General features: G+C 52.8%; 2 protein-coding genes and 2 non-coding genes across 4 annotated transcripts; 2 read left to right on the forward strand and 2 right to left on the reverse strand.

Moving 5' to 3' along the window:
* The first annotated feature begins 537 nt into the window (after positions 1-537).
* Positions 538-9595, forward strand: ARL2BP (ADP ribosylation factor like GTPase 2 binding protein). Its single transcript, XM_068411451.1, has 7 exons — positions 538-610; positions 1513-1632; positions 3845-3906; positions 5578-5684; positions 6140-6225; positions 7495-7591; positions 8789-9595. Exons 2-7 carry the CDS (start codon positions 1562-1564, stop codon positions 8867-8869), a joined length of 504 nt encoding a protein of 167 aa, XP_068267552.1. The 5' UTR covers positions 538-610; positions 1513-1561; the 3' UTR covers positions 8870-9595.
* A 2119-nt stretch (positions 9596-11714) lies between these two features.
* On the reverse strand, positions 11715-16543 carry PLLP (plasmolipin). The gene is made up of 4 exons (XM_068411557.1): positions 16430-16543; positions 12861-13034; positions 12302-12421; positions 11715-12222 (listed from the first exon to the last, which is right to left on the reverse strand). Exons 1-4 carry the CDS (start codon positions 16541-16543, stop codon positions 12109-12111), a joined length of 522 nt encoding a protein of 173 aa, XP_068267658.1. The 3' UTR covers positions 11715-12108.
* Positions 16544-17741: 1198 nt separating this feature from the next.
* On the forward strand, positions 17742-17824 carry TRNAL-CAG (transfer RNA leucine (anticodon CAG)). Its single transcript has one exon. It is a non-coding gene; the product is annotated as a tRNA-Leu (tRNA).
* A 143-nt stretch (positions 17825-17967) lies between these two features.
* Positions 17968-18050, reverse strand: TRNAL-CAG (transfer RNA leucine (anticodon CAG)). The gene has a single exon. It is a non-coding gene; the product is annotated as a tRNA-Leu (tRNA).
* Positions 18051-25983: the final 7933 nt, after the last annotated feature.

The following is a 25983-nucleotide window of genomic DNA, read 5'->3' on the forward strand; positions in this document are numbered from 1 at the left end:
CTGTGGAAGCGGGAGCTGTCCCTTGACCAAGAAGTTGGCTCTGAGGCAGACAGGCATGTCCAGCACTAGCTGGGTGGCTGTGCTTGTGTGAGCACAGCTTTCTGCCGGGATGACCTGTGTTATGCCGGGCTGGGGGGGCTGTGAGCGCCTCAGGCCCGGGCTGGGGGGGCTGTGAGTGCCTCAGGCCCGGGCTCGGGGGGCTGTGAGCGCCTCAGGCCTGGGCTTAGTTCACTGTCCTCTGCTCTGTGAGGGGAAAATCCGCTTCAGTAACGGTGGGAGGAGGTGTGTGCATCACAACGAAGCACATTATCTGTGTTTTATTTTTATTTCCCTCCTAGCACAGCCCTTGATGCCTGGACACCAAACTCGGCCCCGGCCGCCGGTGCCAGCCGCCCCCGAGGCCTGACAGCCCGCCATGGCGGCGGATGCCGCCTTCCCGCCCGGCCCCGCCCGCGCTCTCCTATTGGGCCTTCGGCGTGTGGGCGGGCCCTCCGCCACGGCCTCCGCTCTCCGATTGGCTGAGGGCGGGGCGGAAGGAAGCGTTTCCCAGGAGAGGGCCGGGCCGGAGGGGAAGGGGCGCGTGCGATGGCGGCGGAAGCCGTTGCCGGCGGTAGGTGCGGGCAGGGCCGGGCACCTGGGCCCGCGGGCGGGGGGAGGTGGCATGGGCCCGCCGCCCGTGTCCCTCGGGAAGGGGGGACTGACAAGGGCCGGTCTCCTGGGCGCTTTTTGGAGAGGGAAGGTGACGGCAGCCGGTCGCCTGGGTCCCTGTGAGGGGGAGGTGAGGCGGGCCGGGTGCCTGGGTCCCCCTGAGGAGAGACAGGGCTGGAGGCTTCGCTCTCCCCAGGAGACAGGACTGAGAAGGGGGAGGCGGGGGTTCATCCCTCCCCCCCCGTGCCGTGAGGTGATGCCAAGGAGCTGGCGCCCACCCTCATCAGGCTGCTCTGAAGGGTGGCGGGAGCAGGGTGTCCCCAGCACCCACCCAGAAGGCAGGTGGCTGCTGCACTGGCCCGTCTCAGTGGCCCTGGGGTGCTGTGTGCCCTGTCCTGTGTGATGGGTCAGTAACTGCTCACAGCCACAAGCCGAGGGTTTGGCCAGGACACAGCCCAGCGCTGGCCAGAGTCCCTGGCCTGGCACATGGGATCGCTACCCAGCGCCTGGCCTGGGAGCTCTCTGGGACGCACTGGACTGGGGTGGCATCTTCATCTCTGGCTTTGTTTTCTTGTGTATTTATAATAGTCGTAGAGGCTTCAGGAGAAAAGATGTAAAGGTCAACTGAAACCCCCTTACAGAGATTAACTGCGAGCATGAGCGATTTTGAGCCTATTCTCTGAGTAGGCAGAGAAAGTTCCTAGAGAATTTGGTTATTAGGGAAAAAAAGTAGCAGTAACTTTGGAAGAACGTGATTTTGAAATTCCTACATCTAAAAATTCTCTCCTGATTCACTGTTTGAGAAGTGCATGGTAATTTAACAAGTGAATTTGTGTTAATGCCAAGTCATGTGTTATTCCTTAGTACTTTGTCTGAAAAGAAGAAATAGCTACTGATAGCAGCAATACAGCAGATGGCCTCTCCTCCAGTCTGTTATGCAGTAACAATGGAGCCTTATGATGAAGAAAACTTTGGTGTAGCCATGTGAGTATGCTATGTTCTGTGTCAGATTGTCAATAAGCTAATTACTAGTTAAAGTATCTTAATGGGAATATAATTACACGAGTGAATTTACACCACACTGATCAGCAGGTTCTGCCTTTTAGGAGAACAAGGGGGCAGAATGCAGAGCTCGAGGAGGGGATAACATCGATTCAGAGTTTAGGTGAAATCAAACTAAATATAACTGCCATGAGCGTAGCACCAGATAGCGCTGCCTGAGTGATCAAAATAAACACTGTAAGGCTGAAAATTGCAGGTTTTCTGTTAATTTTAAATTCAAAATTTCTCTCTCCTTTTCAAGAGGGTATGTTGTCTTATGTTGCGGATTCTAAGAGGCTGTTTCTCTGTGTTTGAATGTGCTCCTTCTAGACACGTGAGACCTTTTACAGGTGGCTTCAACCAAGTTTTACATTGGTAGATGCTAGGACGCTGCTTCGCCCTGCATTTGTCTGGCATACTCTTCTCCTAAAGCTTGTGGCAGGAAGGGACGTGTGCCTGTGCCCCTGTCGCTCTAGTTCATAGATTTAGTTCTTTCAGTCTACAGACGATCACAAATGGCCGTGTGCCTGGGCTTCTTCAGCAGCACGGGTTGTGCTGGCCTGGACTGGACATGGTGAGGGGTCAAAGGCTTAAACCACAAGATTTGTGAGCACGTGTTTCCTTAGGTGTTCAGATACAGGTGTGTTGTATTGAGAGATGGAATCGCTGCTGGTTTGGAACAGTTAAAATTCCATCATTTGTCTCACAAGCTTAAAATGGGGTTTAAATTAATGCTTGAAATTTTCTGTTGCTGTTAGAAGAAGCTATAAAACCAATAGTAACACTTTTTTGGAGGGGAAAAAAACAGAGTGGAAATTATCCATAGCAAAATCTCCTTTCTTTGCCTGTAAATGGCAAGTGATGAGCCCTGTTGCCTGCAGTCCTAAGTGGGATGCTCAGGGTACGTAATGCTTCACCTGTGCTGTGCCAGCTCCTCTCCTGGTGGTGTCCTGTCTCTGGTGGAAGAGCACGCTTCTCTAGTCCCTTGCCTTGGCTTTGCTCGTCTCCCAAGGCTTAACAGATCAGAAATGTCGCTAGAACATCACTTAGTGATCAGATGCCTTTTTAAGTGAAGTATCTTTTCATTTTTCCTGGTCAGAATGAGCCCTGTGGCTCATTATAGTTAAATTGTTGGTTAAAGTGTTGTTGGATTAATTTCACTGGAGTATTATTCAATAGCAAAATAACTTGAATGAGTTTTTTAAAAGTTAGTCTGAAAGAACGTTCTGCTCCGTTTACTAAAGAGAAATTTGAAAGGGAAAGAGAGAGACTTTTAATTTTATTTAAATGGTGGTTTTACTGATCAAAGCTGATCTTTTTCCTTAAAGGCAAATGTCCTGTGAGACTTATTTCCCTCATGTGTGAGAAAAACCTGTCTTTCATCTCCTGGAGAATATAGGAAGAGTTCATCCCCCACTAAAGATGAGCTGTGAATGCCAAGGAGATCCTGTGGATTATTTACTGTGTTTGAACAAGCTGCACAATAATAGCTTTAGCAGAGGGATCCAGAGTCCTGAAATGCTGGTACCAAAGGTTTCTTCCCTGGGTGACTTCAGATCCATAATGGTGTTTAATATTTGCTCATGATAGAATGACCTTAGGAGATTATGTGTTTGTAGCATGTAGGGATGTTTCTTGCATAAGAAAAATATTTCAGTTTATTCAATTATGTAGTACTTGTGTATACATTGAGTTTAAGTGGTTCCACAAGACCAAGGATTTCAAGATATTCTGTAGAGTTCTGCGATCACCATGTAGAGTTATGCAGGGAGGAGAGCAGAAGGAAAGCTTGTGGTAGCAGCTGGGATTTGTGGGTTGGAAAATGCTTAATTTGCTGTTCTAATTACACTCTTTACATCCTTCTGCACCAGGACCGGAATTACCTTCTCAGTAATGCCAGTAAAACATTTGTTTTTTTTCAATTAGGCACCTTACTGGGGGGGAGCTACAGCAGGGGCCTGATGAAGATCCCCATGAAGCAGTGTTACCATTAGTGCTGTGGATTGTTTTGTAGGTTGAAACCAGGAAATTATTCAGTTATCTTGTAGTTACTGGGCTTATTTGTGCTTAGGCTTTTGTTAACGCTTTTTAGTTTTAGCTTTTATTTCTGCTGTGGTTGAAATAAATATGCAGTTCCGTCTTTCTTTGCTTTCAGCTCCTCCCCTTCTGACGCAGAGTTTGATGCCGTTGTTGGGTGTCTGGAGGACATTATAGTGGGTAAGCTCTGCAAGTAGTTATAGACAACAAGATGAGCGCTGAACTGCGAGCTGCTCTTCTGTTAGCAGACATACAGAGCTAAAGTAGCCCCTGCCTGCTTCGTGGAAGCTTTCCTTCCTTTGTTCCTGTGACCCCTAACCTGGTAGCGTGGTAAAAATACACAAGTCTTTTGTGTGCTGTTTGCACAACGGTGTGCTTATGAGTCTTGAAAGTTATTCTCTGCACCGCTGCAATACACTCCTTCATAAATAAACAGTAAAGACCTTGTAAATCTCACGGAGAAATCAAAGCTGTTTGGGATTTTTATACCCATATATATATATGGGTGTGTATATATAATAAAGGGGGTGGAAGAGCCTGTGAGAGGTAGCCTTCCCTTCCCCTGCTCTGCCTAAACCTCTCCCAGCGTGTTTGTCAGGATATTCTTAGAAGCTGCCATGGTTTGTCCAGGCCATTTGCTGTAGTGCCTAACTGTTCCTACTGCAGGCAGCCTTTCCTAATCTGTCACACAAAGTGCCTGTGCTGCAGTTTAAGCATGTTGTTCCTTGTGCTGTCTCTGCTGACCGCAGAGAACGGTTCCTATCCTCTGTTTCTGCAGCAGATTTGTGTAACTGCAGGTGGCTGTCATCACATCTTGCCCCTTTTCACTTCTTGAGACTATCCTGCATTGATTTTGTTGCTTGTAACTTGCGTGTGTGCACACAGGTGTAACGTGGCAGGAGCTGTTTGTAGCAGGAAAGTTGACTGGCGACAGTCTCATCGTGTGAGCTTAGGCCATTGAAGATGCTAAATTCTCAGGACTGTAATTTTAACTGAGAAGCCAGTGTGTGCAAGGGAGTAGTTTACAAGATGCCAAGACAGAACTCATGCTGATCAGCCATCAGCTGCTTCATAAGAACAGCACAGAGTCTGTTTGACCACGTCCTTCCCAGAGAGATACACATTCTGCAGCCTCAGTTGCCTGGTGATGTAGTTGAATCTGGAGAAATGCTAATTAAACCAATTTTTAATGTGTTAGGATTTAGTAAGCTGAGACTGGTGTATTTTAACACTGTATAAGTAAACTTTATATTTACACCTGTTCTGTTGAATTCAGTGGTGACCTACCATATTCATTTTTATTTTTGTTTTCTTCCACAACCGGAAAAAAAATCCTCAGCAGCTGAAAACAAATCTGGGACTTTCACTACACTTTTGAATTCAAGGGAAAAAAAATATTTTAAATTCTTGTAGGGAAGAGGTAATCGCTTTTGCTGACTTGAGAGTCTGAGCAAAAAGGCATTCAGAATAAATAACCTTACTAATAAAGCGTAAAGCAGGAGGACTTTTTGCTAATATGAAGTGTAAATGAAATTTATAAGAAATAATTGTAGACTTTGGTAGGTGGCCGTGTTCATCCCATTCCATTCTGAATCCACAGCAGACTGGTGTGCCTCTGCCCTGCTGATTTGGCTCCCGTAGCGCTGCCCGCCGCCAGCAGCTTCTGTCTTCTCACAGATGGGTCAGAAATGGTGGCTCAGCGGCAGCTGCAGGCCTGGCGTGACTGACTCCGCACGTGTGCAGGGCTCCGTGGTTACACCAGGGAAGCGGAGGGCTAGTGACTGTGGGGTTTGTGTTACAGAAAGAATGACCCAACTCGTAACTGTCTGATGCATTTTTGTTGTGGCCCAGATGATGGTTTCCAGTTAATACAGAGGACTTTTATGGAGAAGCACTACCAGGAGTTTGATGACTCAGAAGAAAACAAGCTCATCTATACTTCTATTTTTAATGAATACGTAAGATACTTTATTCTATTTTTTGCATGTATTGCTTTTTGGTTTTTTTAAAGCCCACATCAGGTCTTGTATTCCCCCCTTTACAAAACATTGGGTTTACGTGGAGCAGAGCCAACGTCGTGCCTGCTGTGCTGCCTGCTGTCTCCTTCATGATCTGTGAGCAAGGAAGGTGTTCTCTGTAGCTCTACGTTCCTTTCTCTTTTTTTCACCTGAAAACTCCTACGGATGTTTTGTTCTCACCAGTATTCCCAGCACTGATGTTCAGCTCGCTGCCTCAGCGGTGGTGCGAATAATTGAACTAGCGTTGCCCAGCTAAGGAATCTGTAGCTGTTTGCCCAGGGAGGGTACCGCAGTGTGTCAATAAGGTGTCAGCGTAAGGTGTCATGCACTGTTTTGAAGTCTGCTCCTGAGATGTGTTATCATGTTGTTGGGGTGGTTCGTTTGGTTTTTTTCAGATCTCTTTAATAGAGAAATACATCGAAGAAAAATTGCTTGCTCGGATTCCTGGTTTTGATATGACTGCTTTCACGATGTCACTGCAGTAAGTCTCAGCTTTGCTTTTTGGTTGGGGGGCAGGTTATGTGCTTCTCCATTAATTCTCTTTAGCTAGGTTAAAATTTAGATTCAACAGTTCTCCCTTTAGAAAGAGGCTCCTCTTTAATTAAAAAAATAAAAAGTGTTCATGCATGCAATAACTGACCACTTTTCTTGCCTTCAGCATGTTGTGCTGCTCTGAATTTCTGAACTGTCGTGCTGAAATGTATTGGGGTTTAAGGGGTAGAAAAAGAAATTGGAATGAGAACACTGAAGGGGTTTCTCCATCATTGTCACTTTGAAGCCAGACCCTTAAAAGGCTGAGTCTCGTTTATCTCTTTCAGGCTCTGTGTTGGACACTGAAATAGCCTGTCAGTCTTTCAACAGTCATGTGATATAATGTCTTTACTGTAATTTTTGTAGAAAGCAGTCAGAGAAAAGTTTGGTTTGCCTTAAGCTTTTGCATTTGGTCACTTCAGCTTAACCATCTTTATGAAGAGGTCACCTTTGATAGATCACTGATTTTCCTCATGAATAAGAAAATCAAGTCTCATTGGGAACTGAATATCTTAAAATATTTGAAACTATTTAGTTTTTAAATTTTTTTAAAATAAAACATCGAGAAGTTACTGTGAATACGCATAGTATGCTTAAAAGCCTGTTTAAGGTAAAGCTCCTTCTGAGAAGAATCAAATAATTAAAAAAATAACACAACCCAACTCTTGATTGTTGAGAAAGTCTGGTTGAAATATGCCGATATGGGAGCACAGAGTCTTTCATCCAAAGTGTTTTCATCAAAAGTCCTCCACCAAGTCTTGTCAGTGCAGTCCCTCATTCTTAAGGGATATGCATGAGCATTCTGTGCCTCTCCCCAGCCTTTCTCACCTTCCAAGGGACTGTCTGGCTGTTTCAGTGCTCAGGGTAAATAAATAGCATTTATCTATTCATGTGCTTCTCTGTACCTCTCAAATAATGCTGTTTGAGTGGTACTTCTGTTGACTTACTGGTCAGTTTCTTTCTCTGGTTTTCAAGGACTGATGTGATGCTCTTACTTCTTGGATTTACATAAATATAATATGTTAAAGTACTTGGATTGGGAATACTACAAGGTAATATTTGGCTAAATTTTTTCCTTACAAAAGACCCATAATAACATTCTTGTTTAAATTTTGATATAGTTCTACTTGTCCTGGTATCCTTTTGACCTCATACCATTTTAAAAAAAGAGTTTATTTACCACAGAGTTTTCTAATTCCCCAACTTCTTCTCCCTACAGACAGCACAAAGATGAAATGGCAGGTGATATATTTGATATGCTTCTCACGTTCACTGACTTTTTGGCTTTCAAAGAAATGTTCTTGGATTACAGAGCTGTAAGTATGTCACATTGTTTATTTTCATTGGCATAATGGCCATTGGTTTTTGTGTAGCTCTGCCTGAGAGTGCCAAAGGCAGTGTTACTACAGCAGGTAGCAGCATTTATTCACAGGCTGTACAGGGTCAAAAGGAAAATAACTTAATGGGGTGGCTATTTAAACTCAAAATGCACATTTAATAATTTCTGGAAAACATGAGTGAAGCTGGCATGTGGAGCAGCTCTTCAGAAACACACGCCTTCTGCATCTTTGAACACTGATTTCCAGCTGAGCATAAGGGAACACGTTTGTACTGTGTGGGTGACAGAGCGCTGGCACAGGTTGCCAGGAGAGGTTGTGCAGTCTCCATCCTTGGACATATTCAACAGCCATCTGGGCATGGTCCTGAGTGGCCCTGCCTGAGCAGGGGGTTTGGACCAGATGACCTCCAGATCCCTTCCCACCTTGACCGTTCTGTGATTCTATGATACGTTTTCTTAATTTTTATTTTTTTTCTCCCAGCCAATCCAAAGTTAGCTTTTTAAGCTTATTCCATTTGTATTTCTCCTCCTCTCTGTCCAGGCTGGAGAAACAAACAAACAGAAGTATTAAGGTTTTTGGATGAGCTTTTTCCTAGGGAAATGAAAGACATAAACGTTCTCCAGTGTCTGTCCAGTCACATTTGACAAAGGAGCAAGAGAGTCAAAATTGTTGTCAGAATTATGTCCACCCCTTTAGTTTTGTGAAAATAGGGGCAGGTTGAGGAGGAAGAGACAGTCTGTGTCTCAGCAGCAGTAGTTTCAGTTGGGGTTTGCACCTTTGGGGTCGCCTGAGAGGCAAAGCACAGAAGGTGGATTTCACTAGTTCCTTGAGCACTGGGTGAGCGGGCTGGCTGGGCGTTCCTGACCAGGGGTAAGCAAGACTCTGAGCTGGATGCACAGCTGGCAGAGCGACAGCGAGCTTACTCCAGAGATTCCTGCACAATCTCTTCTTGAAGTTTGGGTTCACCTACAGATACTAATAGGAGAAAACAAATGCTCTGCCAGGCATTTTCGAGTCTCACAGCAAGCTGCATGCAATCATAGATGCTCAGGTAACAGGTAGTTTTATACTGATTTGATGTAACAAACAATATTAATTGTCTGTTTCATTTTTTGAACTACTTATTCCAAAACAGCATTGAGTCGAGGATTTCTTTCTCTTCCATTTTTCTAGGAAAAAGAAGGTCGAAGTCTGGATTTAAGCAGTGGGTTAGTGGTGACTTCGTTAAACAAATTGTCAATATCCTCCTCCTAGAAGAGTTTATGCACTACTGGCCTTCTCCAGATGAGTGCTGCTGCTTTCATCTGAACATTCAAACACTAAAGGTCATGAGAATCGAGGTGCTTTCACATGATGAAAACTCGTTCACCCTCCAGACTGTATCTTCAGAGGCCTGATCCTAGAAACTTCTGTTTGTGAATTCTGGTTGGCGTTCAGTGATTACAGAAGAAATTTTCAGCTCTACCAGAGTAATTGTTTTTAATAAACACACAGTATTTGTACACCAGCCTAACCGCTGTGTATGCTGAGAAACGCAGCACACCGAGAGGACAACAAATAGGCCTGTGCACGTGTTCTTTGGTATGGCATCTTCACCGTCTCCCCAAAATGTAGAACTTTTCAGAATCAAAAAGATGGTGTAAAAAGTGTATGTCCCTCCAGCTCTTGGAAGGCCAGGTGTGACTACATCACCTCTGAGTTCCTCCCTGTCAATGTTTTGTTGGTTTGGGTTTGGGTTTTTTTTAAATACTTTAATTTGATTTTAAGTGCTACAGTTTTCTAATGGAGTAATATGTTTTAACATGTAGATGTTCTAGCGTAAGACTGCCTCTCAGCAGTGACAATGGTGTGTTAGTGTGTAAATCCATCTGCTCTGTGGCTTTTATAAGTCTCATCCTTCATGTGCAAAGTTCTCCAGTTCGCTTTTGTTCAGGCCCCAGCTATTCTACACTGGGGAAAAATAAATGTGATAAACTGAAACCTGGCCTATGTGTGCAATTCCTTACGTTCTTTTGGGCAGTGGCACAGCTGGGTTAGCTCTAGTAATAAAAGTTTGATGGTAGGTTGGGCACAGACATGTTTACCTGTGTCATTTACTGCTCTGAATCGCGTGCGAAGGTAACATTAACAGGTTTGTGGGCAGACCGTGATGGCTTGGTAAAGGCTGGCTAGCAATGCTGGGTGCAGTGTCCTAGTAGTTTGACTCCACGCATACTAAATTTGAGTGCTGCAGTAATTAATCTCATTAGGTTTCTACTGTGTTGTGCTTATGGCTCTGCAGTTTTTTGTCTGTGTTGAAGGCTCCCTCGTAAGTGCACACACCCAGATATACACACACACTTAAAAAGCCAAAAAAAACCAAACTATTCCTTCAGAATTTTTTTAATCATCTTCAATAAATTTATGCTTGTTAGATTTGAATGATGAAAGCCAGAAGCTGAAGCAAAATTAAAAATTGCAAGAAATTTCTTTGTGTTTTTTTATTTTTTTTGTATTTTTTAAGAAGGGGGTTAGAAATCCTTGATGAAAAGCAGCTTTGCAGGCTTTCTGTTCCAGGGAACACCACCCAAGGTCATTTAGATTCTCTTTTTCAGCCACAATGACCTGCTAAGGCAATGTGAGTACATCCCTAACAACGCCAAGGTGCAGCGCCGTGGTCTGAAACCACGTTCCTGAGCCGTCTGCCAGCAGCCGAGCCGGCGGAGCTCCATCAGCTGGGCTTGGCCCACCAGGATTCATGGTTTTTACAGGTCAACTTACCCCCTGTGCCGTAAAAAGCAGCTTTTCCTGGGAGCACAGGAGTCTCTGCTTGGGCAGTTGGTTAGTAGCAAGCAGAGATGATGCTCCAAGATGTTTATTCTCAGAAAAAAAACTATGAAAGCAGTGGGTTGTGTTTTCAATACAAACTAGATGCAGCTCCCCTGCCAGGGGAATCCTGAGGTTGGCATCAGAGAAATATAAGACTTAAAATCTAGTTGGTTTTCTGCTGTCAGTGTATGGACTGGAGTTCTTTGTTTAACTTCTCATCTGTTTATATAATGTTGACTTTTTAATGTCAGGAACGGATTTTATCAAATTTTAAAAGAATCCTGTTGACATATTTTAATTGTTAATTGTTGAACTAAAATAATTATTTGCGGCTAAAACTAAAAACATCCCTGTCATTTTTTTTACTGAAAAAAAGGTTTCGTTCCTTTCCTATTACAATTGTTTCAATTAATTACTTAAACTAATGGCAGTATAAGTGAATACCTCGGGCAGTTCTCTTCTGAAGGGAGCTCTGTTGTATTTTAAGCAAGGCCTCTTGTCATTTCAGAGGCTGCAAGGCGCCGCTGAGGATGAATTCTTATTTTGCTGGGGATTTGTATCTCAGTGTTTCCTGCTACACCTTTCTGCCCTGTGCTGCTCCCAGTCTGTGTTTTCTCTGGGCTGCTGTTCCCAGAATAACTTGTCCCTGGTTCACTGCATTTCCCATCAGGCAGAGGGGCTTTTTAAAGAGATTAAATTTCTCTGTATAATGGACGTTTCACTTCTAGTTCTGACAAACACCAACCCGTGTCCCCAAGAAATCAAAGGTGAATTTGCTGCCTGCAGCACGGGGGAGCAGCGTGGTTCTGCGTTCTGAGGCACTGACCCTGTGTGTGTTCCCAGAGCATTTGCAGCCTTAGTTTTAATTTTTGAAGACCACCTGTAGCTAACGGGCAAAATGGACTTCCCGGCTAACAGGTGGTCCTGGTAGCTCCGTGGTGTGTGTGGTGCTGAGCCTGGAGGAGGGAGCATCAAAGCCTTGGCACCTCTTCCGTGTCCTTGCAGTATCGGATGCACACTCTATGTGTATGTAAAGCAAAGCAAGGTGAACCCTGTGCACTTACTCCTCCCTCGGGGCCAGGCTGTGATGCCCACATGCCATGCTGTGTGTGCCACCTTCTCGCAAGACAAACTTTTTCATGACAGACTCCAGTGCTGGATTTAGGACAATTTTTATTTAAAGCATAAAATTTCTGCTTCAGTTTGTTAGAAATCAATACAAGCACAGTTTAGACTGCTTCCTTTGCTTAGCCTTCGTCTTCCAGCTCTGCCACCGTTTAGGTATCACGTTAATTGCAGGTACTTACACTGTGAATGACCAGAGACAGGACCCTGGGCTTGGTTTAGTGAATTTTAGTACTGGAGTGTGCCCAAGTGGCTGAGCCCCCTCAGTGGAGCTGCTCCAGTGAGGATCTGGATGAACCCCAAGGACGAGCAGGAGCTTCAGCCTCCAGCGAGTCTGTGTCCTCCCCGTGAGGCTGTCGGTGATGGCACTGGTGGGTTTGTGCTGTGGGTACGTCAGCTGGAAGCATCATCAGAGACCACAGAGCAGCATCAGTGCGACCCAGTACTGACCATCGCAGCCAGCACAGACTGGTCCAAGAACAAGACCTGGAGGTGCACGAGGCTCTGAGCCACCGAGCCCAGCGTGAGGTGGCCCAGGGCTGGGCTTTGCTCTCCGCTCCTTAGGCGTGGTCTGTCACTTGGCTGGTGGCCGCGTTGCTGCCGAGTCCTTTCCAGGCACGGAAGCTGAAGAAGGTGCTCGCCCCGTAGGTGATCATCACAAGGCAGGCGAAGAACTGGAAGAGGAGCACACCCCGAGCATGAGCACGGCGGCCACCCCAGCCCCGCGGCGCTCGCCTGCCCACCGCTACTTACGGCCGCCGCGGCTCTCCGGTTGTAATCCCACTGCCGCCAGGACGTGGGCTGGACGGCGGCCGCGCACGTTACGAAGGCGGTGACATACAGGACCGTCGCTGCAGCGTTGAAGATCATCAGCTGGGGAAGGCAAAGAGGAGGTCGTGGGGTCTGGGCTCAGACTTGTGCGTGCTGGTGTGAGTGATGAGCAAAAGGCTCGGTTTCATGTTCTTCCCCCTTCCCCAGGAGAACCAGAGGAAAAGGGTCCACCCCTCATGCTGGGAACAAACCTCAGGTTAACATCGCGTTAAATGCACCCCAGGTTGCACCGAGAGGTTTCTGGTTGACACCACGACTGCAGCAGCAACATGGTGGCTCCAACTGTCTGGATTGATACAGGGCTCCCTGTTTGGAACATATTCTAAGCAACTGAGGGGCAGAATGAAACAATGTCATTGCGCAAAGTACAGAGGACTTTGTTCCATCAGCCCAGGAAAGCCTGAAGCCCTGGCCCTCTCGGAGCATCTCCCCAGGATGTTTCCTGCTTGGGACCCCTCCTCGCTCCCTCTCGACTACGTACCACGAGGGGCCAGGGGATCATGTAGAACTTGAGCTGGAGCTGCAGGAGGTAAGTCACGAAGAACAGGATGGTTAGTATCCAGAAGAAGATGGACACGAACATCACCCAGCCGTATGCCGCGTGGAGGTAGTACGTTGTGTCGGCGATGAGAGCCCACACCAGTAACCCCAGCACCTGCAAGGTGGAACGAGGAAAGCGTTCAGGTGGTGGTTCCTGCAGGCGGAGAGCAGAGCATCGCCCACCAGCACCTACGGCAGTTGAGTCCCCCTGGCTCCAGCAAAGCAGGGCTGGACCCTGGGGCCAGCTCAGGACACGGAGCCCACCTGGGACCCTTGTTGCTCGGAGATGGGCTCATCCCTGGTACTGCTGCCCCAGGAGCTGGTACAGGGATGTCCTGCAAGGCAGGACGGGTGAAACTGTGGCATCCTCACCACCAAAGGTCCCTTCTCACCCAGCAGCCCCTATGCCAGGGCCAGTCTGTGCAGGTGCTGACTCAGCATTAGGGACATCTCATGGGCCCCAGATTGGCCTTGACCTCCTGCAGGCGCAGGGTCATTTGAAAAAAAAAAAAGACGCCGCCAGGTTCTCAGCTTGTCGCCACTGGTTAGGACTGGTCTGGCCTGGTCTGGTCTGTACCTCCTGTGTGTGCAGTCTCCAGGGCTCACCTTCCACCGCCCAGCAGGTTTAACCACACAGCGATTGTGTGCCTTGTGGGGGAGCCACAAAAAAGCAGGGGGGTGAGTCGGTTTCTGGGTCTGCTCAAGGAGAAAGAGGCAGAACCGTTCTCTCCCCTCCTGGCAGAGGCAGCAGCAGGGCGCAGGTCTCTGCCCTCGGCTCCCTTGCAGGCAGGAATGGAGGAGCCCAGCCCAGGGTGACATTTCATTTTTTCTTATTTTTTTTTCCCTTCCCTTCCCTGGGCCGTGTCCAACCCCTGATCTTTGGACTCTCTGCTGCCCTGCTTTGCCCGCAGTGATGGGGCCAGGGAGCAGCCACGTTCCTCACCATCCCCTCCCCAGGGAACTCCCTGGAGCAGCAAGTTTGTGGGTATTTTTTTAGTTAGAAAGCCCCTAACCCCTGATGGAGCAAGCACAGGACGAGACACCAGCACACAGCAATGGAGCCTGGAAAAGAAAGGCTGTTGCAAAGCAAACGGCGTTTTCTGTGATTTGCCCTGTGTGTTCTGCAGCCTCAACCGCAGCCCGTGCACCAGGACACAGAGCCAGGGCTCCGGCAGCCGGTGGGGTGCTGGTGGGCTCTGCTGCACCATCCTTCATCACCTCCCAGCTGGAGCAGAGCACAGTGAGGGGCCTTCACACCCACTTCCCAGGGAGCAAGGAGGCTCCAGCCCTGCACCCGCTGCATTTCCCAGCACAACCAAACATCCCTTGGTGCACAACAAGTTCCCCGTGAGCCAACAACGTGCCCTTGGGGCCAGGAAGGCCAATGGTGTCCTGGAGTGTGTGAGGAAGAGTGTGGCCAACAGGTCAAGGGAGGTTCTCCTGCCCCTCTACACTGCCCTGGTGAGGCCACACCTGGAGTAACTGTGTGCTGTTCTGGGCTCCCCAGTTCAAGAAAGACAAGGAGCTACTGGAGAGAGTCCAGCGGAGGGGTACGGAGATGGTCAGAGGGCTGGAGCATCTCTGCTGCGAGGAGAGGCTGAGGGAGCTGGGGCTGTTCAGCTGGAGAAGAGCAGACTGAGGGGGGATCTGATCAATGCTCACAGATACCTTAGGGGGGGTGTCAAGGGGATGGGGCCAGACTCTTCTCAGCGGTGCCCAGTGAGAGGACAAGGGGCAATGGGCACAGACTGAGACACGGGAAGTTCCATCTGAATATGAGGGAAAACTTCTTGACTTGGAGGGTGCCAGAGCCCGGGCACAGGCTGCCCAGGGAGGGTGGGGAGTCTCCTTCTCTGGAGATATTCAAACCCGCCTGGACACGACCCTGTGCAACGTGCTCTGGATGACCCTGCTTTGGCAGGGGTTGGGCTGGATGATCTCCAGAGGGTCCTTTCAATGCCGACCATGGTGGGAGTCTGTGATCCTGGGGAGACCCCCCCCTGCAAGGCTGGGCTGAGAACATGCCCCAAATGCAGCCGCAGCATCTTCTGTTTCCCAGCTGGGGTTGGAATCTGGACAGAGCTGGTGAAGCCACCACCACTGCCCGGCTCCTGCACTCACCTCCGCTTTGGCAGGGGAACCTCGGATTCATCTCCCACCAGCGGGGAGGAGAAGGGCTCTCTGGAAAGCTGCGCTGCCCCTGCGTAAACCCTCATCGCTTATTGTCACGGAACAAACACAACAGTCTTTGTCCTGCCCAAGTACAACGCCCTGGTGCTCGGCTGCCCCGACAATGCCTCCTTGTCTCTCACATCCATTTCTAGCACTCGTGATCACAAAATAGGCGTTAGGGAGAAAGTTGTAGAGGAAGAAGCCCGGTGTGCTCCGGGAGCGGGAGGTGGCATGTGCGAGCTGCCCTGCTCCGACTGCTGGGGGGAGAAAAGCAGGAGCTCAGAGGAGGGAGGTTTTGGGGAGCAGGGGGTCTCGGTGGATGGGAGCTGGGCGAGCGTGTTTAACGGGAGAGCCCCAGCAACGGGCTGGAGAGGTGGGACCAGGGGCGGGGTTGAAGGTGATCTGCTGATCTTGGCTCCATCTCTCTTTCCTGATGCTCCTTCAAGACACCCCTGGCAGCGTCCTTCCCTGACCCTTCCCCGAGCGTTTGTTCCCGTGTCACAACCAGCTCAGCCGTGCCCAGGGGTCGAAATGTGGAGCGGGGAGCCAGGTCTACGCCGGCTGTTTCACAGCGGCTGCTCAGGGCACGTCCCGCTGCAACGCTGCCCCGGGGAGAGGGCACAGGCAAACAGCAGCGGGGCAGCACCGTGGGCAAACACCGGGGCAGGTCACACGTGGCCCCGTACACAGCTGAACGCCCACCCCTACGTGCACACGTTGCACCTGAGGTCCCAGGTACCAGGAGAGAGCGGCAGCGGGAGTTTATTCTGCGGTTTCTTCTGATGCTGAAGCAATGGAGAGGGGATGCTGCTGCACGTTTTGATGGTGCAAAGACCCTTGGGCTTGTCTGAGCGTGGCTGCCAAAGCCTGACCGCCAAAGAGGACAACCTGGAGGGCCGGGAGTGCCCAGGGAACACGAGAGCCCCGGGAGCAGCCCCAACACACCTCGGTCAGGGACATTGTCCTTCATACAGCCCCCTCGGACCCTGCCAGGGGCTGCGGGTGCCAGGATGGGACCTGACAGCTGGTGCCCCCCAGGGACGCACACGCGGATCAGCCTGTGCCCGGCGCTGGGAGCTGCCGAGTTAGACCCAGCAAAGGGCGTGAGGACAAGCAGCCGAATTTAACCTGGCTTTAGAGAGGGAGGGAGGAGAGAGGGGGGCTGTGGGGTCCCGGGGTTGGAGGTGAATTGGGGTTAGAGAGCGCGGATGGGGTGGGGGTGGCAGCCAAAGGGAACCCTGCGTGTGTCCAGCCAGGGCAGCGAAGGGCAGCATTCGTTCCGCGTGGGTGATGCTCCCGCAGCCGAGCCCCCCCCGGTGCCCCCTCCCCGGTACTCACGGCCTGGGCCCCCATCAGCCCCCCGAGCGGCGAGCGGAGGAAGGTGCTGTCCAGGGCGGCGGGGGAGCCCGGGGAGCCGCTGCGGCTCCGCGGGGCACCGGACAGCCCCGCCATGCCGCGGGTACCGGCCCCGGGACGGCCCCGGGCCGCCTCCCGGCCCGCCCCGGGCGGAGCGCACGGCCCGGCCCCGCCGCCTGTCCCGGGCGCCGCGGGTGGGTCCTGCCCGTCCCCGCGCACCGGGCTGGGGTGAGGGGGGGGGGCACCGGGCTGAGCCCCCGCGGCCGCCCCAGCCCCTCCGGACCGGGGAGATGCTGCGGTCCCCCCCCAGCGCGCCCCCGGCTGCCTTGTACTGGGGAGCCCAGAGCCGGGCCCAGCGCTCCGGGGGCGGCCCCGCCTGTGGCAGGACACCCCCCCCCACACACACACACCCCTCCTGGCAGTGCCCTGCCTGGGGCAGCCCAGCACCGCGGCGTCAGGGCACGGAGCTGTTGGGGCGAGTCAAGGGGAGGCCACGGAGATGCTCAGAGGGCTGGAGCCCCTCTGCTCTGGAGACAGGCTGAGAGAGCTGGGGCTGTTCAGCCTGGAGAAGAGAAGGCTCCGGGGAGACCTTCTAGCACCTTCCAGTGCCTGAAGGGGCTACAGGAAAGCTGGAGAGGGGCTTTTGACAAGAGCATGGAGTGACAGGACGAGGGGGAACGGTTTTAAACTGAAAGAGGGGAGATTGAGATGAGATGTGAGGAAGAAATTCTTTGGTGTGAGGGTGGTGAGACCCTGGCCCAGGTTGCCCAGAGCAGCTGTGGCTGCCCCCTCCCTGGGAGTGTTCAAGGCCAGGTTGGATGGGGCTTGGAGCAACCTGGTGTGGTGGAAGGTGTCCCTGCCTGTGGCAGGGGGTGGGACTGGATGGGCTTTAAGGTCCCTTCCAACCCAAACTGTTCCATGATTCTGTGGTGTCCAAGGCCCTGCACAAGTCCAGGCAGACAACATCTGCTGCTCTCCCCTCATCTGCCAGGCCCATAATTTCACAGCAATTTACCAAGCCAGTCTCATCCCTGGGAGAAGCCACGCTGGCTGCTCCTGGTGACCTCCACCTGCCTGGGGATGGTTCCCGGGGGTTCCGCCACCTTCCCAGGGGTGGGGGTGACGCTGACGGGCCCGTAACTCCCCGGCTGCCCTTCGGATGTCGGGGGTGACCCCCGCTTGCCCTCGGGCACCTCTCCCCGCTCACCGCGACCTCTCCGGGACAATCGCGACCGACTCGGCGGTGGCCGTGACTGCGGGACAGGTGGCGGGGGGAAAAAAAGCATAGCAGCGGGTCAGGATGGCCGAGCGGTCTAAGGCGCTGCGTTCAGGTCGCAGTCTCCCCTGGAGGCGTGGGTTCGAATCCCACTTCTGACAGCTCCTTTTAGCGCCGCCTGGCGGCCGCTTTTAACATTAAAGAGGGTGGGGGCGATTAAAAATAAACCTCCCCAATTAAATCAATTAACTCATTAGCTTTAATTAACGCTAAAAGGCGACGGTACCGCAAAATAGTTAGTAGTTGTCAGAAGTGGGATTCGAACCCACGCCTCCAGGGGAGACTGCGACCTGAACGCAGCGCCTTAGACCGCTCGGCCATCCTGACAGCGATGCGCACCGCCCGCCGCCACGCCCTACACGGCCCGCAGCCCGCCGCCGTGGTGACCCCTCCCGCCCCGGGCAAGGGCCGCGGGGGTCGGGCACCGCCGGGGGCCTGAAGCTCCCTCCGCCAGGCCCGGGGGTCGGGGTGGGGGCTGGCGGCCCTCCCGCACGCAGGCCGCGGAGTTTGTGCCTCGCTTTGTCTGTACCTGGGGGGGGTGTGACAAATTCTTTACGGGCAAAATGCTGCTGGAAGGCAGAAGGTGGTGAAGGGTCTGGAGCACAAGTGTGATGGGGAGCGGCTGAGGGACCTGGGGGGGTTTAGCCTGGAGAAAAGGAGGCTGAGGGGAGACCTTCTCGCTCTCTACAACTGCCTGAAAGGAGGGTGTAGCGAGGGGGGGTCGGTCTCTTCTCCCAGGTAACAAGTGACAGGATGAGAGGAAACGGCCTCAAGTTGCACCCGGGGAGGTTTAGGTTGGAGATCAGGGACAATTTCTTCCCCAAAGGGTTGTCAAGCACTGGCACAGGCTGCCCAGGGCAGTGGTGGAGTTCCCATCCCTGGGGGGATTTAAAAGCCGTGTAGATGTGGTGCTGAGGGCCATGGGTTAGTGGTGGGCTTGGCAGGGCTGGGTTAACGGTTGGACTCGATGATCTTAAAGGTCCTTCACAGCCAAAACGATTCTGTGATTCTGTGAACCTGCTGTCGCTGCCCTGGCCAAGCCGTACAGCCGGTGCTGCCCATGCAGGAGAGGAATGGCCGTGATCGTGCCCAGGGAAGCAGCTCAGATGGCTAAATCAGGAGGACGAGCTCGTCCGTCGCCGCCGCTTCCACCTCCCGACAGAAATACCCCGGGGAAGTCCCATCCTGGCAGGGAAAGGACCACAGCCCCGGCCGGTGACAGGAGCAGGGGTCCAGGGGGAGCACCGGGGAGGGCCACAGCCCGGTCCGCACAATGGTGGGAAGCGTGAGTCAGCGTCCCACGCTGGGCCGCCATCGCAAGGCGGCGGGAAGCACGAGGAGGGGAGGAAACGCAGCGACCCTCCATGTCGTACAACTGCTGATTTTCTGGTTTAAAAAAGGGACCAGAAATAGGCAACAGAGTCCCTCTGAGGATGTGATGAAAGACGGCTCTTTGCTACACGGGCCGGTCAGCGCTTGGGTTTCTCTGCAGGAAAACACAAATCCTCTCAGCACTTCCCGGCAGCTCCTGCTGCTTCTCTGGAGTATATTTAATGTTGGTTTTATACGAAATGTGGCATTACAACTACCTGAAAGGAGGGTGTAGCGAGGTGGGGGGTCAGTCTCTTCTCCCAGGTAACAAGTGACAGGATGAGAGGAAAGGGCCTCAAGTTGTGCCAGGGGAGGTTTAGGTTGGAGATGAGGGACAATTTCTTCCCCAAAAGGGTTGTCAAGCGCTGGAACAGGCTGCCCAGGGCAGTGGTGGAGTCCCCATCCCTGGGGGGATTTAAAAGCCGTGTAGATGTGGTGCTGAGGGACATGGGTTAGTGGTGGCCTTGGCAGTGCTGGGTTAACGGTTGGACTCGATGATCTTAAAGGTCCTTCCCAACCAAAACGGTTCTGTGATTACATATTCTGGAGAAGTGAGGACTGCGAGGGACTGAAGGAGGTGCCAGGCCATCTGGCACACGGGACCGGACCGTGCTGGGATGGGAGGTGGCGCGTGGTGTTGGTTGCACATCCCACCTAGAGCTGCTGCAGCTGAAAGCCCCTCGGCCACCGCTGAGCCCGGAGGGTGACCCGAGGCCTGGCTGCCAGGCGTGCGTCCCCAGGGGCTTCATTTAAGCCTTTTCCAGAAATGGCTTTTGCTTGAAATACTTGAGTTGGTGATTTGGAGAAAGATCTGTACTGAGCCTGCCTGCAGCTTCCTGCCCGTGGTTACGGCTCGGAGGAGCTGTTCTTGGCCGTCTTTGCAGGAGCTGTCACTACGAAAGCAAGCTGGGAGAGCAGCCAGATGGGGGAGAAGTGAATGGGGATGCGGAAAGGGAAAAAGCCACATCCAGAATGACATAAAGAGCCAGCAGAGAAAGCTATTTTTTGAACTTTTCGGTCAGCGCATTGTCCTGCAGTGAAAGTCCCGGCGGCCTCGGAGCAGAGATGTTTATCCGTGTCCACGTGCTGCGGCCCAACGAGCAGGATGTGATACAGCAGCGCTGAAGTCATCTCCTCCACGTGGCCCCTTGAGGTGTGGGTCCAGCTCCCGTGTGGGATCTGCAGGAGCCTGGTACCTCCACGGGCTGGGCTGGTCCCGGGAGGTCCCTCTCCTGCCCTGGGGGAGAAGCCCAGCCTCTGGAGGTGTCCAGGACCCGCGTTTGGGAGCCCTGGTCCACCTGGCTCCGAGTTCCCAGCACCCAGCTCAGGGATCTCCCTGTGGAGACACTTTGGCAGGGCAGAGGGGTTTGCTAATTAACTCTGAGGCGGAAGCGTTAATTTTTGGCACGGATGCTTCAGCCAAGGAAGCAGTAACTGCCGCACGATGGCATTGTCCGCTGCAGCGAGAGGCAGGGGCCCTTCCAGCTCAGGAAAAAACCCCCAGGAGCCTTCCCCGGGGGGCAGAGCGCAGTGTCAGCTCCCTGGGGCGAGCAGGGCCCTTTCAAAGGGCAGGGAAGGACGCGCGTCCCTTCCTCGTGGTCCCTGTCACCCTCGGGCTGGCGGGGTCAGCGAGGGGCCCCGGCCGTGGGCCGGGGGCACTTGGGGTGGGTTTGTTCTTTATCAGCCATCCGGCGGGCGCCCAGGGGAAGCGGCACATCCTTTGCTGACGGGGGTCTTTCCTCTCGGCGGATGCCTGTCGGTGGTGGCCGGGGGGCTCACGGGGGCTGGCTGCACCACTGCCCTGCACCCCTCCCGGAGGGAGCCTTCGCTCTAGCACTTGAAGTGCTCCCCTGCCCCCTCTGTCACAGCTCTGGGGGTTCTTGGGGGGGTCTTGCTGCCAGCTGTGGGGCTCTTCCCTAAATTTCACCCCGCTGGCCTGGGGCGGGGGAACCCACGGTGCTCTGGAGGTGTGGGCTGGGGCTGGACGTGGAGGACGCCTGCGGGGAGGTCTCTGGGCTGTGGCCCAGCTCAGCGGGAAGGGACATGGGCACGTCAGCTCTAGCAGCAGACGGTTTGTTTTGTTCTGGCACGCAGGTGTGAGCAGGACTGCCCTTGGTCACAAGCCCTGGTTTGAGATCAGCCCCCTCCTGGGGGGGGTTTGTTCCCCAAAAACCATTTTGAATCCCAGACATGCCTCATCTCTGCTTTCTTTTATTCTCCCCTGCTGCCTCCTTGGGGTTAGTATGAGGAATCACAGCCCAGGGCAGGAACCTCCCTTACCCTCACCCCCAGCAACCCCTTCTTTAACTATCCCCAGCCAACACCAAAACACTAATGGCCAACATCTGTAGCCCGTTGCTCTTTAGGAGACCAGACAGCCTCACTGACCCTAAAACACACCCCAGAGCTGGTAAGGAGCCAAAGGGGCTCTTGCACCGGGTGGTGGGGCAGGTGTGATGGTCCCAGAAAGAAGGTTTGGGTAAGGCCGAACATTGTTTCCCTGGCATCAGGCTGGTGAAGGAGCAGGTCACTGGTGGGGTTGTAGCTGAAACCCAGTGGGAGTGTGGAGGCTCTGGGCAAAACAGGCTGAGAGAGCTGGGGCTGTTCAGCCTGGAGAAGAGAAGGCTCCATGGAGACCTTCCAGTACCTGAAGGGGCTACAGGAAAGTTGGAGAGGGGCTTTTGACAAGGGCATGGAGTGACAGGACGAGGGGGAACGGTTTTAAACTGAAAGAGGGGAGATTGAGATGAGATGTGAGGAAGAAATTCTTTGCTGTGAGGGTGGTGAGAGCCTGGCCCAGGTTGCCCAGAGAAGCTGTGGCTGCCCCCTCCCTGGCAGTGTTCAAGGCCAGGTTGGATAGGGCTTGGAGCAACCTGGTCTGGTGGAAGGTGTCCCTGCCCGTGGCAGGGGGCTGGGACTGGATGGGCTTTAAGGTCCCTTCCCACCCAAACCATTCTATAATTCTATGACTCTATGAAAAGCAGAGGAGGAGACACCCTGTTCTTACAACGTGGGGTGCAGAGAGGCTGGAGTGGGAGAGGGAAGGGGTCTGGTGGCTCCCTGGTCTCTCCATCAAGCCAGCAAGGCTTGAAAAGGGTTAAGAGCCTGGACAGAGAAAGTTGTCTGAGTTTGTTTTCCCGCCCAGCCCATGTTTATTGTGCTGGTTCATGTACAGGCTTGTTGGGTGTCCTGCGGGCTCCTGGGGCTGTTGGCTGCTGCTCATGTGTGTCCCTGGGCACCGGTGGGGAGCTCAGTGCGTGCCTGTGGCCAAGGCTGAGTAGAAAGAGCTGCTGGGCCAAGCAGGTTGGCAGCTCCGGTCTGGAGGGCTGTGATGGCCCATTTCTGTAAGAGGCTGGCAGGGACCTGTAAGCCTGTGGGACGGGAGGGCCCAGCTCAGACCAGGGGGTGCCAATGGCCCCAGCACAACCACGTCTAGCCGGTCATAGCACCGCACGTGGCAGCTCCTCTTGCCCTTCGGGGCTGGCCTGCAGGTGCCGCCAGCTCTCGTGGAGACACCATTGGGGGTCAACCCCAGTGGCACCACTGGAGAGAGGTTTTCTGGATCTCTCCTTCACCCACCATCATGGGTTAACGATAAACTTGTGTCAAACTGGTCCCACAGCTGCTGCTGGAAGGCGCAGAGCCTTCTCCTGCCCTGAGGAGATGGGAAGAGGTGAGCCTTTCCGAGAAGGCAATGAATAGACCTGCTTCTGGTAAGCTCCTTTCTGGGAGACTGGCAGCATTCATGTGTGAACACGTTGGATGGAGAAGGGAAGTGGGGACGTGGAGAGGTGACGATTTAGCTGGCCCACGCAGGCTTGGATGGGGACGAAGGGCTGGGTCTGCGGCTGGTGGGATCTCCCTGCGCCCCTGAGGGAAGGGCTGGGGCCAGGCCCTGGCCACTGCTGCCAGGAGAAGGACCCCCCAGGACAGGGGGCTGCTGGCACGGGGGCTTTCTGCTCCAGCTGCTGCTGGAGGGAGGGATGGGGGGAGTAACTAGGGCTGCTGTGAAGAGGCACATGCCTCCTCCTCTTCCTCAGCCAGGGCAGCGGGCACTAGCCTGGCCCTGGGCTCTGGCAGAGGTGGGATAGCAGAGCCTAGGCACATTTCCTGCTCCCCACCTTCTGTCTGTTCCTCTAGGACCCTTTTCCAGGATGCGAAGGAGGGGAGACCCCCCTGTACCCCCCTGAGCTGGGACGCAGCACGGCCACTGCTACACCAAGGGAGAGCCTGGCAGCAGCTCCTGTGGCATCTGTGGTCTCCTGTGGCACATGGAGGTTCCTGTCATGCCCATCCCGGCCAGACCTGCTGCTGCTCTCCCTTCTGCGGTGGTGAGAGACCGTCCTTTCAGGGTTCACCTGGCACCCCTTCATCACGCCAGCTCCATGGAACTGTTGCCTTCAAGGCCTGCAGCTACAGGATTGCAACATCAGGACATCTCTCCAGCTCTGCAGGGACCTGGCAGGACCCAGGGGCCCCATGTGCTCAGGCAAGCCCGTTCTGGCCAAGTCCCAGCATCCTTCTTCCCCTTACCTGCAAAGCTGCCCCGATTTAATCTGTGCCATCCGGGCACATCTCCCCAGAGGAGCCTTCCCCGACCTCTGTCCTAGGGAAGAGCTTGCGCCCGGTGGCTGCGTTGCTCTGCAGGGGACAAGCTCTCTGATTAGGAAGAGCTTAACTGTGCTGCCAACATCTCTGTGGTTGTTTGTTTGCAGACTCCTGTGCTCTGTGTTTGTTTCTTTGCACATAATATTTTCAACCAACTTCAACCCTGTTTATATCAGCAGCCGTTGCAGTCCTTGGCATTCTCCATGGGATGGTTGCCGAAAGACTTGTCCTCAAGTCCTTGTCCTCCAGCAGTTCTGGCTGCTCCAGCACCACTTCCCACTGCAGGTACGTACCTTTCTGTTAACGTCCCACTGGGAGTAGCCACCACCTCACAGCTCAGATGTGATACTGCTGGGGGAAAAGCCATGTTCCCTCAGCCTGGCTGTCTTGGGATGCTGACCAGTAGCTGTAGGCTGCTTCGCTGAAGAAAAATACAGAGCGTCAGCACTTTGCACCGTGTGCCGGAGCCCAAATTTGTTCTCACTCACAAGGAAGGAGGAAGCCATTGTGTTCAGAGAAGTGAAAGCCTGGGTGATGTTCTCTGCTATATTTGAAAACGTTTTCTATGTAAAGCAGTTTCTTGAAAACACAAGCCCTGCGCTGGGCCATACTTCCCAAATAGGAGTTGTTCCGTCCCCTGTGGAGACGCTGGCTGCAGACAGCCCCAGACATCTGCTCCTCATTTCCTGCCTTTCTCTTTAATGTAAGAAAAGTCAAAGTCATGCAGTGCCAAACAAGATTTTCTGGCTCCCCTGTCATCTAATTCTCTCCCTTATTACACTAACACCTCAAGAGCTCTACGTCAAGCACAGGCTGAGGGCCCCTCCAAAATGAGAGGCCACCTTTGACTCTAAGGGACCATCTCCTGTGTCTGGCACTGGTTGCTTTGGCCAGGAGAGGAGATCGTTGGGTCAGTTCTGGACTGCTCTGGGCTGTAGCACGCAGTGCCGTGTCATTGGAAAAGTCATTGTGGTTTCTCCAGATCCAGCGATGGTGCCTGAGCTGCCTTGAGTCTCATGCTCTTGGGCTGCAGTAAAGGGGGATTGTATCACAGCGGTGGCCCAGCTGCCGACCCCACTGAGGAGAGGTGGGTGTAGTGCGAGGATCGTGGACAGCAAAGGTTGCTACTAATACCTGCTACCAGGGGTGCTGGGCTTCCTTGCTGAGGTCTTGGGAACTTCTGAACAGACCATGCAGTGGGAATCATCAGCATTCTCATCTGATCAGCTCTGGCATCTCTTTCTTCCAGGCCATACACAGCCTCCTACGTCTCCCTGACTTTTCCTTTTTCTCCAGTCACCACTTGATTTCCAGGAAGACAAACCTACTGTACAAACAGCGCCTAGTCCTTCTTGCGTGAGGAACCAAGAATAGCCAAGGAGCATAAATTTCCAACGTGGAAACACCCTGGAGGAGACGGGCATGTTCTGGGGCTGTTTCCTGTTTGTTTAAGATACAGCCCTTGTTCTCTTTGCATATTGTTTTGCATATTGCCTTTGCAGGGTCAAGTTGTTTTTAGCCTTCAAGAACTATTCTCCTGGCATTAGTCAGGCATTTCTTCTACCTGCGAGGACCTTGACCCTGAGCACAACTGAGCACCTGCCCTGGCAAAGCTGCAGTGGGTGGGAAATGCTGGAACTGCCTTCATGTCTTTCATGGGGAAGATGGGATCTGGCCCTTTGGCCCGTGGTTATCTGTGGTTTGGAGCAATAAGCCAAGCTCCTGGCTAATGGTTGCCAGTGAGCAACCAAAGGTTAGGGGTACAGCATCAGATCAGGCATATGAGCATGCCTTGTGTTGTCACCAACATCCAGACCTTGCTCTCTGTTTCTCCATGGCAGAACCAACGTTTGAGTAGCAGGACATTCATCCTGAGGTGAAACTTTCCTTAGAGCAGAGCAGGAACTAGAGCCAGACAGCCCAGACTCCAGCCTCGACTCCGAACTGTCTGGCACAAGCCACAGAGTCCTTTTGTGGGTGCTGAGGACCAAACCTGGAGCTGTGTTAGATGGCCCACAGGTTCCGGCCCCAACGGTGCACAGTGCCCTGTGCATGGTCCCTCACTCCACAGCAGGTGCACAGACCTGTGTTTGTTCAACATCTTCCTTGTCCATGTTTCGGATCAGCCTAAGGGCCTTCCTCTTCCATGCTACAGTCAAAGTTATACGGGGGGAAAAAATAACCAACGCTCTTCCTAGTATCTTCTGCTTTTCCTTGGTGCTATGCCACCCCTTCAGAGCATCTTTGGGTGCTAATGCTAACCTCAAGCAGCTTCCTTCCA

Source organism: Nyctibius grandis, chromosome 12 (genome assembly GCF_013368605.1).
Source record: "Nyctibius grandis isolate bNycGra1 chromosome 12, bNycGra1.pri, whole genome shotgun sequence".
Classification (NCBI taxonomy): Eukaryota; Metazoa; Chordata; class Aves; order Nyctibiiformes; family Nyctibiidae; genus Nyctibius; species Nyctibius grandis.

Excerpts from the sequence above, each read along its gene's own strand:
- PLLP (XM_068411557.1), bottom strand. The coding sequence starts at position 16,543 with ATGGCGGGGCTGTCCGGTGCCCCGCGGAGCCGCAGCGGCTCCCCGGGC. Across the intron at positions 13,035-16,429 it reads GGCTGATGGGGGCCCAGGCC|GTGCTGGGGTTACTGGTGTG; the intron begins GTGAGTACCGGG and ends TCCACCTTGCAG. Across the intron at positions 12,223-12,301 it reads ACCGGAGAGCCGCGGCGGCC|TTCTTCGCCTGCCTTGTGAT; the intron begins GTAAGTAGCGGT and ends CTCCTCTTCCAG.
- ARL2BP (XM_068411451.1), top strand. The coding sequence starts at position 1,562 with ATGGCCTCTCCTCCAGTCTGTTATGCAGTAACAATGGAGCCTTATGAT. Across the intron at positions 6,226-7,494 it reads GCTTTCACGATGTCACTGCA|ACAGCACAAAGATGAAATGG; the intron begins GTAAGTCTCAGC and ends TTCTCCCTACAG. Across the intron at positions 7,592-8,788 it reads TGTTCTTGGATTACAGAGCT|GAAAAAGAAGGTCGAAGTCT; the intron begins GTAAGTATGTCA and ends CCATTTTTCTAG.